Here is an 18,454-nt window from a genome sequence, read left to right on the forward strand (position 1 = left end):
AATAATAAAATATATTATTATGACAATCATGATCGTATGGAGCTCTGTGGTCACCCTGACTCACACACATCAGGGGCTTCTCCTTCCCCTTAGTTATCCCCTTAGTTATACATTACAGCACAGTGAAATTCTTTTTCCACATATCCCAGCTTGTTAGGAAGGGTACGGCGCCCCCTGGAGCAGAGAGGGTTAAGGCCCTTGCTCAAGGGCCCGACAGTGGCAGCTTGGCTGTGTGTGGCTTGAACCCCCGACCTGATCAGTAACCCAGAGCCTTAACCATTGAGCCACCACTGCCCTAAACCATGCAACTTATATGCAAGTGTGTGCATACGGGAGCATCTATCACAACTCATTGCATTTTCCTGCTTGAGAGACAAAGAGAGACAGAGAGCGATAGTATGTGCAAAGGGACTGTATTTGTGTATATGAGTGTATATGGATCAGTACACATAAGCTTAAGCCAAGCCACCAGCTTCCCACAAGAAAGGCCATCAGAGAGAACAGGAATTTTAATGTGGCAATTTGAACAATGGTTTGAAGAGGGGAAGAAAATGCAACAGAACATAAGCTTTCCAAGTTAAAAATGATTCATTAATGCCCTTACCACAGTGTATTTGTGTGCTGTGTGTTTTGTGTTAACAAAAGTAAATCTGTGAAATAGTCTCTCTAACATCTTTTTTAGTTTCTAGTCTCAGAAAAGTTGCAGTTGGTCCAAGAATGGGACAGGTTTTTTTTTTTGTTTGTTTGTTTTTTTTTTTTGTGAACTTATTTGGTTAGATCATCACAAGGCTAACTTTAGGACATGCATTGGTTTGATTACTCAGCACTGTAGTGAAGCTATATGCGGAGAACGATTTCTGTGAGTAAATTGGATGCCAGCTTTAGTAAGCATGCTTGTGTGGCTTGTATAGACTGTCAGACCGTGGCCAGCATACACGCAGCATTGCACAGCGAGACAATGAGCTAAACAGGCTCGTCCCACAGAAATCAAAGCTCGCCAGTACTATAAACATGGTCTGAAGACAAAAAGCGAGGGAGAGGAGATCTGAAGGGGGAGTGGCACCACACAAATTGTCTTCATCTGTTTCACTTAGTCCTCAAATTCTGTATCTGGGGAATACATTCGCACAGATAACTTTGAAGAACCAATGCAAGGCTCCCCAAAGGCCTGTTGGTAAGTAAGTGAAGAAAGTGAGAACCGAGAGTCTCAGAGGTGGTCAGGCGTGTGTCGTGTTAGTTTTTCTCTAGCAGTCAAAACACAAACTCGCTCACAAACTCGAGAGACACAAATGAGCAGACTGTCTGGATTTTGAATAAAAGAGTTAGTTGTCCAAGGCTAACTGGTGTTGGCAGTAGTGTATTGGCTGGGGATAGGTTGGTGTGTGTCTGGTATTGAGACTCTTCTACAGCTGGAGCTCTTCAACTTACAGAAACAGCCTGAAGCACCAGAAAGAGAGAAAGAAGAAGCTCGGCCATACTTCATCTGTCTCTCATTTAGTGGACAGTAATGCGATTTGCATTGTTTAGCTTTCATGACTTCAGTGTGTCCTTAATAAGTCCAGGGGAAGTTACCATCCACCTTTCTAGCTTGGAGTTTCATTTATATGTACATGCTAAGCTTGAATTTATTGTTCATGCCTACATTGTGTGTGTGTGTGTGTGTGTGTGTGTGTGTGTGTGTGTGTAAAGGAGAACTTTCCTTGCATGTGGTGGCGATGGTGTGGGTCTCATTGGAAAATAGGTCAATAATACGATAAGCAAAGAGTCCAGTTTCCATGTGTAGCACATCCTAACAACGCTTGTGACATCTGGAATTAAATAGAGCAAAGTCAGTGATTGGGCCAGTTCCTCCTTTATTAATGTCTCAGTTTCTTTAAAAACAAAACAAAACAAAACAAACCTGCAGCTCTGTCATTTGGTGCTACCAGGGCACCAATTTTGCCCCCTCACATGGCAGAACTGTAAGTCTTTCTTAGAAGAAAAATAAATAAAAAAAAACAGGACGAGTGCATGCATTTATGATTGAATGCTGAGTATTACTGAGTAAAGAACCTGATCATCAGAGCGAACGTTTGTAAATGCGACGCCCGCAAAGCCGATGATCTCACTGTAGTAAGGAAATATGGCACTAATTATGTGAATAACATATATAATTCAAACCTATTTGGAGATTTAAAGGTTCAATTAATGTCATATCTGTAGTTTAAGGGGTTAATTAAAGTAAATTTAACAATATCATAGTTTTATATTGAGATCCACGACTATATTTAATGGTAACGATTATTTTCCGTACTCAGTGGTGAAAATATTGCATGAGGACAGTTGCAGAGACCTGTTGCATTTTATTGCGTTATATTAAATCTTTATTCATGTGACATCCTGACATCCCATAAATCATCAAGGTTAAAGGTGAATCAAAGAGGAAATGCTAACTGTCTCCTCCCTTGACTGAGGTTGCTTAGGGACAGCCTGATTCCACATATGATTTATGAGACTACCAAATGACACTCAGATGACTAACATGGTGGTCACATCTTTATGGACTACTACTCAGTCATAAATGGCCATCCCATCCTTTGCACAGTGAGAGGCATTTATAACGGTCAATTTGGGTTAATCAAACAATCATTGACTGGCGTTTATGGCAGGGCCATTAATGGAGGGGCAGACATGGGTGTCCGAAGCATAGCCTGTCCTCCACGTCTTTGCAGGCTGTAAAAGGAGCTGTGGCGTCCCAGCGAGCCTCACTTTAATGGGGCAGCCGCCAATGTGCGTGTCAGGTGCTTCTTCCCTGCCTGATAAGAGTTTAATAGATAAGGCCTTATCATTACAGCTATTGTTCCCTGCTGTCTGCTTTTATAGCCTGGGATGAACTGCTCCACAGGGACAGACAGAAAGACACAGAGTGAGCGAGGGCAAAAGAGAAAGCTCCAGTACACTTCCCCGTATCCATGATGCAATGCACATTCATAAACAATAAATACTGACTCATCTCCAAGTATACACACGCTTGTATCATTCTAGAAGCACATGTGTAGTGTTTATGCTCAAATCGACACAAGTTATCCTTTTTCTGTCTTTCCACTTTCGATTTTCCACTGAGACATCCAACGTGTCTGATTAATAATTATGTACTGACATATTTAGGCCTGCTGTTGTCACGTCATGTAGCCTAGTCAGCTTTTAGTGTTTTTTTTTGGTGGAATTACCGAGCGAAGGGCCTTTACATTCCAGCCATCGCTGGTAGTGGGGGTAGGACTGGCCATCTTAATCGTGTAATGGAAATGGATTTATGTTGTGGAAATTGGTACAAATTAGATCAAACAGGTTTAATGAATTCTCTCTGTGTGTCTCACTCTCTTGCTCGCAGGCATCATTAAGGTGGGTCGTTGGAACCCGTTGCCCATCCACTGCCTGACGGACGCTCCCGAAGCCACAGTGGCTGACATGCTGCTGGACGTCTACCACATGGTCACACTCCGTATCCAGCTGCAGAGGTCAGACAGCAAAACAGCAGCAGTCTTAACTCTGTCTGAGATGTTGCAATGAGATGATGATTTTTTTTTTTTTTTTTTGACAATTCAGATGTTTTTAAAAGAGATATTAACCCATCGAACTCCCGTTCAAACGTCATTCCTCCCTCTATTAACTTCGAGCCTTGTGAATAGGTCATGGTTGTTACTGAGTAATATGCTTTAAGATGAATAACTGAATAATAAGCAGGAGGTTTAAGAGTTTAAGCTACGTGCATGGCTTATATTTAATGGGAACAATTATTTTCCATACTTAATACTGAAAATGTTATGAGAGTTGTGCTGAAACAGTCCATTTTCTTCCGTTAATATTATGACCGTGATCGCTACTCAGAACTGGAGAACTGCAAGTCACAGGCTTTTCATGGTCACTTGCAGTTTATTCCCGCATTCACCGATAACTCAGGCGCCACATAACATCTACTGCTGTATACTTTTCCAGTCAGTTTAATTACATGTTCGTGGACGGTGTTTGGTTTTGTGGCTCAGTGCCGGAATAATATATTGATCAGGCACTATACACTCATTGGCTACTATATTAGGAACACCTGTACACCTTCCCAATGATGTGGATGCAGCGCAATGCATAAAATCATGCAGATACCGGTCAAGAGCTTTGATTGATATTAATCATCAGAATGGGGGAAAAGTGGCGTGGTTGCTGGTGCCAAACGTTTGAGTTTGAGTATTTCACTGAGACTGCTGATCTCTTCGAATTTTCACGCACAACATCATCCAAAAACAACGTCCTGTGAGCGAGATTGGAAATTGTAGATCGTATCGGCCGGATTTGCACTTCTGCCACACGATTGGCTGATTGGATAATTTCATGAATGAACAAGTGATCCTACTGTCATCCTAATAAGGTAGTCGGTGAGTGTATATCCTCAATGTATAGAAGAACAGGAAGTGATGGATCTTATGGTTACAGCTATGCCAAGCTAGAGGACCTGCCATCAGAGCAGTGGAATCATGCAACAGTGCGCAATGCACTTAAAGAGCTGCTGAAAGAGATGAACCAGAGCACACTGGCTAAAGAATGCCCACTTTCCCAGGTACAGACATGACTTTTTTATCATGCAACTCTTCCTGAACTGTCCAAGTCTTACTACTGATCACAGCTCAGAGATGTCCTTACAGAAATAGTAGTGCAATGTCAAAATCCATAATGTTATACTAGTTCCATTTATAGTGTTTGTTGTAGTTTTGTGAGTGTGGCATGTTCACCTCCATGCAAAAAAAAAGCATTCCGTGAGATTTGTGTATCTGTGCGTGCTGTGTTTCAGTGGAGTTCTTTATGTGGGTGTTGATCCTCATATCAATTGTTAGCACATGTTTGTGGTGTACTGTCTCCATTGCTGTTTGCTACCATTTATTTCTCAGCCTCCATCTCTGTCCTTGTCCCTCTTCTGACCTTTTCTCAGAGTATGATCTCCTCCATCGTGAACAGTTCCTACTACGCTAATGTCTCCACTGCGAAGTGTCAAGAGTTTGGCCGCTGGTATAAGAAGTATAAGAAGATTAAAGGTGAGATCTGAGCTCTTGTGTCACATTTGTGCATATCTGCTTCACTAATTAGATCTAGTTAGAGCTGAATATTAATGAGTCAGTATGCCTCAAATTCTTTTGCCATTGTACCAGAGAGTACAGTGCCAAACTCAGTTATGGTCAGTTATGTGCTCCAGATATGAAGCTGATAGGAAAGTTTGGGTATCCTGAGGTGACCCCATTTTATAAATACTCCTGAGGTTTTGAGGCCTGCGGTGCACATCTTGTATTGTACATTGCCTCACACCGTTTATTATACATTGCCTCTCTGTCACTGGACAGGGGAACCCCGATCTATCTCTCAGCTTAATGGAAACCACAACTCCCTCACCACTCTGCAGGAGGTCTCCAGCACCAGACCCAGCAGATGAGCGTGCCCGCTGCCAGGCTGTTTAAGCCTCTTAGCATCTAAATGCCTGTGACAATTTTTCTCCTTCCCTTACCCCATTAAAAAAGCAACATAATTACACAGCAGGACAGATCAAAGTGTCGAGAAAACCCCAAGCACAGCTTCAGAGAGAGAGAGAAAAGCCAGCAGAGAATAAGAAGGTCCTTGGTGACAGAGCAAGCAGTGTTGGGTTACATAGAGCCTGCTTTCAGCCTCCCAAAGCCAAACACACAGCCACAAGCCACCAGATGTGACAATGGAGAAATCTTATTGATTGACAGTCATAGTCAGAAATTTCAGTAAAAGAGCACTGGCTAAAGCACTGATAGTGTGTTCTTATGATTAGAAATCGTATCATTTACCTGATGAATGTATGTGATACACGGTTACCATGATTCACTTTCTTCTTTGCTTTTGTTTTTTTGTAGGCGATTACTTTGAGAAGATGTGGCCAGTACGAGAGAATTCTGAAATTAAAGGTGTGTAGTCGTTTTTCAACAAAAAAAAAACATTACCGATGAATGATTTGATGCGTACTGAAAGCAAAGCACTTGTGAAAAGCACGTAAGAATATGAAGGAAGTGTTCATTATTCAAACCTATTTATTTTGTCTCTTCACAGTGGAGAGGGACACCCTGGTGGACTTCTGTGTGTTAGGACAGCGTCCTCCACCTCACCTAGCTGGCCTGGCTCAATTAGGACCTTTGGGCAGTGGTAGTTCTCTTGTGAAAAGTGGCTCTGGAGAACCTCAGAACCCTCAATCTCAGCCCCCATCTCAAGGACAGTCACAGCCACCCTCATCTCACAGTGGCCAGCTCCACCACAGTCCACCACTACGGACCCAGGTGGCTCCTCCCACAGCCCTGCAGCCTCTTCTGGGACCAAGAGGCCTCCTCTCACCTCAGCTCAGTCCACAGTTAGTGCAGCAGCAGATAGCTATGGCTCACCTCATCAACCAGCAGTTGGCTGTCAGTCGTCTATTAGCCCACCAGCACCCACAGGCCCTCAACCAACAGTTCCTTAACCACCCACCCATACCGAGGCAAAGCAAGCCTGGAGGACCTGGAGAGCCAGGATCCAATCCTTCCGCGGCTGAGGTCTCATCAGACATCTACCAACAGGTCCGCGATGAGCTCAAGAGAGCCAGTGTTTCACAAGCTGTGTTTGCCAGGGTGGCATTCAACCGCACACAGGTAAAAAAAAAATTATTATTTTTTTTTTTTTAAGATAATAAATAAATAAATAAATGCACACAGATGTTGAAAAGCCCTAGATACCACAGTTATCCCAAGTTATTCACAGTACGTGCAATGTCTAGGTTATACTTAAATCATCTAAATCAGATGAATCAGATAAAGCAGACATTCAAGACTTTAGTTGAGGTCTCTGGGTAGAAAGTTAGACCACAGTTTTCCAATCTGCAGGTCATTGCACTGAGGCCCAGCATGGTGGTTCCAGCCCCTGGGCCATATCAGTCTTCTTTCCCGCCCTCTCAGCAGCCTACACACCTGGTGCATTGAACCTCTGCAGGCCTGAATTACGCCCCATTAGAGCCAACCATAGAGTGGGTGGGAGATGATGTGGTGCAGGTGAAAACCTGGTGGGATTTGCATGTGTATACTTGCAAGACCTGGGCCTTTCTCATTTTGCTTTCATGTGCTTGTGTGTGCATGTTCATGAACACCAGGGTCTGTTGTCAGAGATTTTGCGGAAAGAGGAAGACCCTCGCACAGCCTCCCAATCTCTTCTGGTCAACCTCAAGGCCATGCAGAATTTCCTCAACCTTCCTGAGGCTGAGCGAGACAGGATTTACCAGGAGGAGCGTGAACGCAGCATGAACCCTCCTGTAGGTCTGCCCCCAAACTCAAACTCCAGTCCTGGGGTTAACCGCCTATCTCAGGTACCCACTATCCCACTGTCACAAAATCCCTTCAGACCTTACACACTGTTCCTACAGAGCTGTCTTTCTGCCTGGCCCAGTATGAGAGTACCTGCATTACAAATTTGTGTGTCTGGCTCTCCATTTTTCTACGTGTGCTCTAGAGATTGTTGTCATTTCTGTAAAGGGTTGTCTAATCTGATTAGTTGTTTTGTTTGGGTTACACATATTTGTGGTTGTTGTGAGCTTAAACAGAGTAGTTTTTTTTTTACTGTAGGGTTGATGTAGCTTAACACAGGGTTAAAGAAATGCAAAGAAACATTTAGGAATGTACTCATGAGCCGTGGCCTTTTTCTATAGCACTGGTCTCTGGTGCTTTTCTTACTTATCTGTGTATAAAGACTGTAGGTTTCAGTATTGATGCATTTTTGACAGATTCATTCTGAAGTTCATGACTTTTTTTTTATCCTTTAATGATTCTGTTCGATGTTCAGTGACAATCTTTTAAACAATATTATGACACCATATGTTCATGATAAAAAAAAAAAACGTTTTCACCTTGTATGGAGTTAAACTATGGCTAATTGCATTACTGTATGTTCCACTCTATGCAGAAAGTGTGGGAGCGCAGCATGGACGAACAGTTAACCCCTGATGCCTGGGCATCCATTTGGAAGAATAAGAACAAAATTACCAACTCGGTGAGGATCACATCAGTTCTCTCTCGCTCACGAAATGATCCTGACAGAGATGTATTCTTTTATGCTTGCATAGCGAAGAGAATAGTTCACCGTTATTGATTATAACATTTTTATAAAAGAAAATCTATATTGGGGATTGATCTACTCCAGGGTAGTACGTGAGCTCAACACTGATCTAATCTCATAGGGCCTTATTATTATTTATCTAATCTCATAGGGCCTTATCGGTTTTGTCATGTCTTATGACAAGGTTAAAATGTTGTCAGTGTTTATTTTTGTATTATATATTTATTATATATGCATATTTAGATATTATCACTGGGGCAGTGGTGGCTCAGTGGTTGAAGGCTCTGGGTTACTGATCAGAAGGTCAGGAGTTCAAGCCCCAGCATTACCAAGCTACCACTGCTGAGCCCTTGGGCAAGGCCCTTAACCCTCAATTGCTCAGTTGTATAAATGAGATAAATGTAAGTCACTCTGGATAAGGGCGTCGGCCAAATGCCATAAAATGTCAGTGTAAATTGTATACAGTCTCTCATTACATAGAGGCAGTTCCTAAAAAAAACAAAAGGTTTGACTCTTGTATCTAGATATGTTTATGTATGTTAAGTAGATGGCTTGGAACTTGTTTTTTTTTTTTTTTCTGAACAAGCATACTGTTATAGAAGATCGTTTGAGCAGGACTCTTTTCAAACTTAGAGCATCAGTGAAACAGTCCAGATAGCAACAATCTCTCTGATGTAGGGACAGAGTGCTGATTCTTTGCTCCCAGGGAATGCAGTTGTGTACTATTATTATTATTATGTCTGTATACTGTTATCTTACTATCTTTTGTGTTGGGGAATGTGAGATTACTTGCCCGTGCCTGCAGAATGGCTTCAAACACTGCATGTGGAAAAAATTTTTAAAAAATAAAAACCCAACACAACCTTAAAATCAATATGCCATGATTCAAACATGAACTACAAAGTAGACGCAAGAGAACACCTTAACTACTCTCCAGTTGAATTGAATGTGTCCATCTCTGTGCTTCACTAATACAAACACGGGCTACTTCTAACCTATTGTGTGAGGATTGTCGCTTGTTCAAAGCATACTTTCTTTGTCTTGATAACGTTTGCCTTGTTCTTGTCTCTGCTGAACCTGATCTCCACGGCGTCCTGTAGTCCAAGCCGTCTGGTCCGAATCCTGACCTTCCCCTGAAACTGGAACCACTGGTCAACATCACGTCTTCAATTTATGATGAGATCCAGCAGGAGATGAAGCGAGCCAAGGTGTCTCAGGCTCTGTTTGCCAAGGTGGCAGCCAACAAGAGCCAAGTAAGCCCTTATGTTTGCTTACCCAAATAACTGCTTTCAGTATGCTAATGATACACTTCAAAGCCTTCAAAGCCTACCGAAACAAAACTTTCTCTTTTTCTACTGCTTGATTTTATGCACTTATGGAAAGGTGATGAGTCAAAGTCATCGGGGCGAATGGAGGGATTTGACTGGTAATTATTTGTTTCGTGTTAAGGACGCATTTATGTTCAAATGATTACACACATGCACCATTCAAAGACAAAGACACACACTGAGCACGTTCTTTCCACATGAAAGGAAAATAAAGCCGAAAATAACAAATGATGTTAAGCGGTGCTCAATCTACCATAAGCAAGTGTCTCCTCCCATGCAGGCGCTGGTATCTGATCAGAGCACGTCTGCACCTGGTAAACAACAACACAGGCAGATAGACATGCTTTACGTTGCAGATGTGCATCAGAACAGTTTCCATTCACCCGACCATGACCCGCCATCATCACATCCCAAGGATCTCATCCTCCATGACTTACAATCGCTATCCATTTGCTTCATTGGAGAGATATCCCATCGCACTACTCAGATAGTCCTGATTATTGTCTCCTTTTCATGATGACCTGCATGTGGAGACATAGCCAGTGATGTTCCGGTTCAGGTTAGATTGCTGCAGCAGTATGGACACGTAGGAATAGTAGGGAAGGACACACTAATAAATTAAGAAGTAATAATAATAATAATTCCTTCGATTTATATATAGCGCTTTTCTAGACACTCAAAGCGCTTTACATTGCATGGGGGGATCTCCTCGACCACGACTAGTGTGTAGCGTCCACCTGGATGATGCGACAGCAGCCATATTGCGCCAGAACGCCCACCACACACCAGATATTAGTGGAGGAGAGAGTGATGAAGCCAATTCAGAGATGGGGATTATTAGAGGGCCGTGATAGATAAGGGCCAATGGGGGGATTTCACCAGGACACCGGGTTAAATCAGTATACACGTGCATGGCTAGTTATGAAAACTCTGTTATTGATATACAGATTAAAACATGTGAAAAGAGGGCTGTAATAATAAAATGGTGTGGCGCATACCTTCAACTCCAAGTAACTCAAAAGCACAGAATTCATCTGTGAGTGTTGATTAAGGAATATTTTGGAAAACCTGCTGGACCATTTACGGGTCCCTTTCCCATTTGAGAGCAAAGAGAGATAATTGATTTAGTCAAATCTGATCCTGCGCCCAGCTGCGCCTAATTCTTGCCATGAAATTGCCTGAGTGACGACAGTGCTGTACTGACCCTTTCAGACAAGCAGCCTTAGCACAGCGTGTGTATATTTTGCAGGTGTGACCACCCCAATCCTAAAATGTGTGTAAAGTGTGTGTAAAGCAGGGTTGTGCTAGTCTATGTGTATATGTGTGTGTATGCATGTGACAGATGCGGTTGGGTCCCACAGGTCTGGGGTCGGTTGGGGGGGGTCACGGCTGAACGCACCCATCTGCTGCAGCTGGCCAAGAGGGCCTAGAGAGAGAGACAGAGAGAGAGAGAAAGACAGAGAGAGAGAGACAGAGAGAGAGAGAGAGAGAGAGAGAGTGCTGATCAGGTTATTAACACAGGATGCTGGTAGAGGTTGGCTGCCCACAACAGCTGGTATCAAAGACTGGCCTAGTCTAGCAGAGATAATCATATCTCTCTCCATTTCACACTCTCTTTCACATATTCTCATTTCTCCCTCTCTTCCTCCTCTCTCTCTCTCTCTATCTATCTGACTACCTTCCGTTCTACTTCTCTTTCTATGTCAGGGTTGGCTATGCGAGTTGCTCCGTTGGAAGGAGAGTCCAAGCCCAGAGAACCGCACGCTTTGGGAGAACCTGTGCACAATCCGCCGTTTCCTCACCCTCCCCCAGACCGACCGCGACCTGGTATATGAAGAGGAGTCCCGCCACCACCACAGTGAACGTCTGCACACTGTCCTCCATCTGCCCTCTGACCCTCAGGTGAGTCTGGATCCAAAGTCAAATTGCATTCGCACTGCTAAATCCGAGCTTGTGACCGTTTTCAGTGCTGAGGTTTCCTGTTGGGTTTGTGGAGCTGACAGAAACTTGGGTTTATTAATATGGCATGGTAAGAGATCAAGAAAACACAGATTTATTAAAGATTTATTGTGCAAATTTCCCCTAAATGGTTTGTGATTTATGATATTTTTCCATATTTTTACTGCTGCTGTGGAAGGAAAAAGGGGTCGTTGTGATTGTCTTTCATTGTGTGGTTGTGTGCACACATCTTTGGAGCTTTTGTTTTAATATCAAGGCCTCTGATGCAGGGTCCCTGCCAACCTCTAATAACCTAATACATCCAGCCCCCTTTAATCATACACACACACACACACACACACACACACACACACTCTCACACAATAGCTCCAAATACAGCACTGATTAAATGGACTTTCCCCTCCTCCAGCCAGGGTCATTACAGTATATACACTGAACACAGTCAGAATTCACACCTACACACATGCACACCCATTTATATATGTAAATGCGAACCTTATAAAGCAGCACACGCATAAATCTCTTTTCTACCAAACACTTTCTTTCTATTCCCTCAGCACTTCTGTAGTATTCTGTAGCCTGCAAAAAATATTCTCTTATTTTTTACTGTTTTTTTTGTTCTCTCTTTCTTCTTCTTGCTCCAGTTTGGATTCTTTTTATGGTAGCGGTTTAAGCAGTGTATATTTGTATGTGTGTGTGTGTGTGTGTGTGTGTGTGTGTGTGTGTGGTTGTACTTATTTACGTGTTTTGGGCGCAGTAGGAAATGCCCCATTAGGACACACCCTGACAGACAGTACCACCACAGCCCTGATATTATTAATGACGGGAAGAGACAGAACACAAACACACACACACACACACACACACACACACACACACACACACACACACACACACACACGTATACATGTATACATGTTAGGTGACTCATGGGAATTTACAGTAGTGGGTGACTATGGTTACTGTACAGTGGCTTTGACCATACGCTATTACAGAATACTGACCATGAAGGGACTGACACTTTTAGGATGGGAAACCTGCACCCCGTACCTCAAAGCAAGCCCTAGTGTTATTTTTACACTTCCTTTTCAACAAACTATACAGAATACCTTTCCTACCCTTCATATTCAATAACACAGTGCGACGCATAATATTGATTCTCGTAGAAAGTTCTTCCGGATCACGGTACGACCGGCCCGGTTCCACGCCAGTGCGTGTTACGTTATTATTGTCCAGCGAAGGTGGTAGCGCGTATGTTTCAGCACTCGTTGCTGACCGTCTCGTACATTAATCGGAGTCCTCGGTTTAAAGTTTAGCTTTACTATTTCCCTTGAAGTCCCTTAAAGTCTCTCAGCGTCCCATTTCGAACTCGATGCTTTTGTGTGTTATTAAATGCTCATCACAGGAAGGAAACTGTGGTCGCTCCATTAACACATTCCAGGTCTCCTCTGACACAGAGCCCAGACAAGCCACCACACCGAGGACAGAGACAGCTAAAAATACAGCTCGCAGGAATCAAACAGCTGTATCCAGAACAGTCGTGTCCTTTCTTTTGCGTATGATTTGTTCCATGCACAAAGGCTGTGCTTTTAGTTCTGATTCAGCTCTTTATAAAAATAAAAAAGAAGGGATCGGTGACCACAATGAGTTTAAGCAGATAAATTAGGTTGTGTTGTTTTAATTCGCTGTCAGCACAAACTGAAAAGGTTGTGTAGCCAACGATCATAACAAGCACAGCTTTGTCTGTCTGTCTGTCTGTCTGTCTGTCTGTCTGTCTGTCGGAGTGTCCGTCTGTCTGTCTATTCGTGTGTTTGTGGGTGTCTCTCCTGCTGTTGTTTTCTTGACACAAAAATAAGGGTCCCTCCCCAGATCAAAATACCCAGCATCCCCTCGGCTCCAGCCAGCCTGTCACCACAGACCACACATGTGTCCCAGCTGCTTGAACACTCAAACATGCTCACATACTGTACATACACACACTATACGCACACAGAGACACAGGTTCTACTCACTTTGCCGTCGTTTCAACAATCAGTCCATGAGTTTTTTGTTTACCGTGTCTGTAAGGTTACCCAACAACTGTCCTCCCAGACATTCAACATCCCACAGCACATACAGTATTATACACTGGTCCTTGTATAATGTCTGATGGAGTCTATACCTTTGTCACCCTGAATGTATTGCATTCCAGATCAGTTCATCCCTTCACTGTAGAGCTTGTGACTCATGGTGCACACACATAAATACACACCTGCTAAGTGCCATAGCGTCCTATAGCACTATTCCTTCCATGTGTGCACAGTGCACATGGGCATAAGTGTCTCCACACTGCTCATTTGGCATGTCTCTCCTTATGAATAATTTCTCTTTTGTTTTTGCTAAATTGGATACCGCTATGAGCCGAGTGCTCTACCCCCTGACCCTGCCATGTGTCCTGACACTCCTCAGTCTTTCAGCCAATAAAAAGAGATGATTTCTGATTGTATCAGTTTTATTAACTTTGTAAATGTAGTGCTCATTGGAATAACTGTGGAATGTATTGTGTTTTGTCTGTACATATCATTATGTGTACACATATTTGTAATGCGCACATACTGACTTGTACAGACAAGCACGAAGCACATGCTCTCTCTCTCTCTCTCTCTCTCTCTCTCTCTCTCTCTCTCTCTCTCTCTCTCTAACTTTCACTCACACACACACACACACACACTCATCCACTCCCAAGGAATTGCAACATGGGAAAAACTAAAACAGAAATTATCATGCATGCCTTTAATTGAGGTAGGTGAAGTCATGCAAAAGGAAACTCGCGGTAAAATGTCTTCACATCATTGCATATTTAATGTCATGATGTGTTAGCGGTGTCTCTAGTGACAAGACAAATCCCCCACCGCCCCAATCCTCATTAAGAGTCAGCTAAATCTTTCATAGTTATACCCTAATTCTTTCATACTTCTGTGCTGTAATTTTCACTGGAAAAAAAAAAAAAGTGCTTTTTTCTTGATGTAGTGAACTCACAGAGCAGTCCCTAGTTGCAATTAAAATAAAAAAAAACACACACACACACACAGAGAATGGATGAAGTTCAATATTGAATTATGCCATAAGTGCATGACGGCAGAAAGTGTGTGTCCAGAGTCGACGCTGTGGTCGAGGAGTCGTAATGGGAGCAGTAAATGAAGTGGACAGAGGGAAAGAGAAGGAGACTGACTTCATGGCTTTAACGGTGTGAGGGTTGATTTGAAGATGGAGTCATTCTTCTGGTTTGGCTTCAACTCTCTTCATTAGTGTCCTACTCCATTAGTGGAGTGGAGCAGCCTCTTGGATCAGTGGCGTAAAAAAAAAGGGGGTAGAGCATTTTTGATTGAAGACTCTGGGTGCCTCCTAAAACAAGAGGGTTGGGAATTTCGTGGCTTTTGGCTTATCTTCTGCCACACTTCACGACACAAGTGTGAGAAGTGTTTTCTGTGTGTGTGTGTGTGTGTGTGTGTGTATTTGTGCTTGAGGTATAGAGTTCGAGAAGAAATGATTCCTAAGAAATACACTTCTAAAAAGGCGAGTCCAGGAAAAGTGTATGAGTATTAATGTGTGGGGGTCAGTATGGTGGTTGAGTGGGTGGTGTGTGTGTTTGTGTGATGCAATTGAGCCCTGTACTGTGTGTGGTCTCCGTAGGTAGGCCAACACTCAGATAGCAGTGTTGTATCATGTGGCCAGTTTTAATGTTCATGTGTCTCGGTCCCACTCCCGTCCCAGTTTCTTAACTCTTTTTGTGGTCTCCGTTTGTTTCTCAAAGACATCACGAATAATATAACATAGAGCAAAAGAACTGAAAAAAAGACAAACATACAGTACACACTTCCTGTAAAACACTAGCCCCAGAAAGCCCCCACAAGTGAAATCGGAGCAATTCTGTGGTCTGGCCTGCCCTCAGTATTATTTAAAAAAAAATACCCTGTTATTATTGAGTGGAGAGAGCAAGCAAGGGAGAGAAAGAGAGCGAGAGAAAGAGAGTGAATGACTATTATCTTTATGTAGGTCCTTTAATTTTAATGCACCACAGATTTATAGCTTAGCATTCCAGCGCAGAGGCAGTGGGCACCCCACCCTGGTCATAAACTCAGCAGGACAGCGCCATAGTTTTCGATAGTTCTGCTGTGGCGTGCTACACCTTCCAGAGTTTCACAAACACTTCCACCGCCATTGTTTTGCTGTTTACGTCAACAACACTATTTACCACACCCGTACCACACCCTTTCTTTCTTTCTTTCTTTGTTCCATCTCATCTGCCTTTCTTGCTTCCTTACTTGCACTCCACTAAAGTGCTCCTACGGCTTTGCTCATATCATCTCCATATAATCCAGATGTTTGAAATGACAGACCTGATAATGGTGTGGTAATGGTGTGGGTGACAACATTGTTATGTGATTTGTGTAATAGACTTGGTTAAACAGTCATAACTCAGGACAGTGTGGTTGGATATTTACTAGAGGTGACTGGACATTCTGGTCAAGAGCCCCATGGACACTTGATGAATATTCATTGAGGGAAACCTTTGTACTCTGGTGCACAACTTAACTTATTATTCATTTTCCTGCTTTAATGATCTCACTAACCTGATCTTTGGTCTTTCTTATCAGATTCTCCACAGACAGCCTGTGCCAGCATTAAAGGACCACTCTCCCATGCGTGAGGACTCAGTGCCCAGCTCTGGAATGGAGGACAACCCTCAGGCTGGTGCTGGTAGTGGCAACACTGGAGGAAGTAGTAGTGTTGCAAAGAAACCCCGTTCCCGCACCAAGATCTCACTGGAAGCCCTGGGCATCCTGCAAAGTTTCATCCAGGATGTGGGCCTCTACCCTGACCAGGAAGCCATCCACACCCTCTCAGCCCAATTGGACCTGCCCAAGCACACCATTGTCAAGTTCTTCCAGAACCAGCGCTACCATGTGAAGCACCATGGCCGACTGAAGGAGCTGGGAGTTGAGGGTAGCGGAGTTGATGTCGCTGAGTATCGAGATGAGGAGCTACTCTCTGGCTCAGAGGATGCAGAGTCTAGTGAAGATGGCCATGAGGAAATCTACAGTGGACAAGAAGGTGCCTCAGCAGGAGCAGCCGCCTCTTCCTCAACACCATCTTCCACCTCAGGCCAAGAAGAAAGCAAGGACAAGGCTTCAGCTCTAAGTTCAGTCCGGCCCAGCTCCCTGCCTTCCTCCAGTTCATCCCCCAGCCCACGAGACCAGCTCGAGTATCAGAGATAAAGCATTCTGACCTGGGGGGGGGGGGGGAAGGGGTCACTTTGAGAAGAGGATAGTGGAAGGTGGAACAAGTGGAACAGTAAAAGCAGACTAAAAGAATCCGGCACAGGGTCAAATGAAGATTGAATAAAAAAGGACAAGAATATGTTTGAATATTGATTATAGAAACAAAATGTGTTACGGTAAAAAAAAAATAGTTGAGATAAGGGATTAATAGTTCTAGCAACAGAGTAATTGGCATCAGATACTGTAAGTTTTGTCAACGTGATGAAGGAAAATTTAGGTTAGTGGTCCCAAATCGTCGTTTATTTGTTAAAAAGGTGCCAGATATGTGATGACACTGAAAGTGGATTTCTTATCCTCAACTGACAAGTGGTCACTCTTACTCATGGTTTCACAAATTAAGATACCAGTACGTCATAGTAGGAAAATACTAAGCCAGTGATGTTTCTCCCCAAGTCCCTAACACATTAAATTAACTAAAGAACTCCTTCATTCCTATCCTACAATTCAGGGGATCATTAGAAACCCTTGTCCCACCCTTCCCACCTCTACAGCATTCAGAGTAATGAGAGTGATTGAGCTTTAGATAAGTTTTAGATGAGCCATGGACATCTACAGGAACCCATGCATCTTTATTTGTGTCTGATCAAGGAGCCTGGTGGGTGTCTGCGGCTTCTCTCTTCCTCCCATCTGTGATGGGGAATTCTTTACGGCTATAAGAGGTGGCCGTGTTTGGCCATTTAAGTGGTTGAATGGACGGGTGGGTGGGTTAGAGGTAGTGATGAGGGCTGGGGTGTATACATCAGCCTTGCTCACTGATTCCACTGTAAATACATGTGGTCTACTGAAATGTCCAGAGTTAGCTTTGCCTCCCCTTTGAAGATAGAGCCATGTCTCCAACAAACAACCACATCATTCCATATAGTCCAGTGTGGTGGGACAAACCACCAGCCTGGTACCCATGCACCCATGCATGGACTTCCCTCAACACCTCTGTCAGTCTAAATTTAGTGAATGGATAAATACATGAACATGAGACATCTTGTCACTACGTCTCTTTGTACTCACTTTGCACTTAAAATGGCTAGTAAGCATCAAGAAGAAGAAAAAAAACCCATACGTAGGCATCTATTGACTGCTAAAGACAATTCAATGACAGATGAGAGTGCAGTCTGACTGCCGTGTCCTGCTTTTGGCCAAGTTGAGGAGAGTAAAGTACGTGTCCAGCAACAGTCAACCATCACTCATTTTACATTGTGGGACTACACCCCTTCCTCTCGTCCTTTCTGTCCTCGGACTCTTTCTCTTACCGGCACACACAGTGTACTAATTTCAAACCACATACCCCCACACTCCGCATCTCTATTTATTGCTATCTATATCCACATTTATTATTATTGTTGTTGTTATTATTGTTATTACGGTTGTTCTTTCTGTCATTGCTGTTATTTTTGGTTGTTTGTTTGTTTTTGTTTTTTTCATGGTCTAATATCAGCTTTTGGCTCAAAGCTGTTGTTTTGGTAATGAAAGACTTTATGAAAGAGGGGGAACCCTGCCAAAACAGTGAGAATTAGAAGCAGTTACTGAAGAAATTGAGTGAACCCTGTGATAGTGTGTACTACCATTTCAATCTACACTCCATTACTTTTCCCAAAGAAAATGACAGTAGGTGAGTTGAATCCAAAAATAAGACAAAGCATATGAAAATATACCTGTTTTTTTTTTTTTTTTTTTTTTTTTTTTTAAAGAGATATTGACAATCCATTTATTGAGCCAGTTAAAACTCTGTATCCT

General features: G+C 43.1%; 1 protein-coding gene across 1 annotated transcript in view; it reads left to right on the forward strand.

Moving 5' to 3' along the window:
- satb2 (SATB homeobox 2) overlaps positions 1-16,972 on the forward strand; it is a 37,451-nt gene extending 20,479 nt beyond the window's left edge. The window contains exons 4-13 of the mRNA XM_053627695.1: positions 3,371-3,497; positions 4,465-4,588; positions 4,958-5,060; positions 5,898-5,948; positions 6,091-6,662; positions 7,157-7,369; positions 7,963-8,049; positions 9,216-9,368; positions 11,151-11,345; positions 16,040-16,972. Of these exons, the coding sequence (XP_053483670.1) occupies positions 3,371-3,497; positions 4,465-4,588; positions 4,958-5,060; positions 5,898-5,948; positions 6,091-6,662; positions 7,157-7,369; positions 7,963-8,049; positions 9,216-9,368; positions 11,151-11,345; positions 16,040-16,660 (2,246 nt within the window). The 3' untranslated portion in view covers positions 16,661-16,972. The remainder of the gene's footprint in view (positions 1-3,370; positions 3,498-4,464; positions 4,589-4,957; positions 5,061-5,897; positions 5,949-6,090; positions 6,663-7,156; positions 7,370-7,962; positions 8,050-9,215; positions 9,369-11,150; positions 11,346-16,039) is intronic.
- Positions 16,973-18,454: the final 1,482 nt, after the last annotated feature.

The sequence above is a fragment of the Ictalurus furcatus genome, chromosome 6 (assembly GCF_023375685.1).
Source record: "Ictalurus furcatus strain D&B chromosome 6, Billie_1.0, whole genome shotgun sequence".
Lineage (NCBI taxonomy): Eukaryota > Metazoa > Chordata > Actinopteri > Siluriformes > Ictaluridae > Ictalurus > Ictalurus furcatus.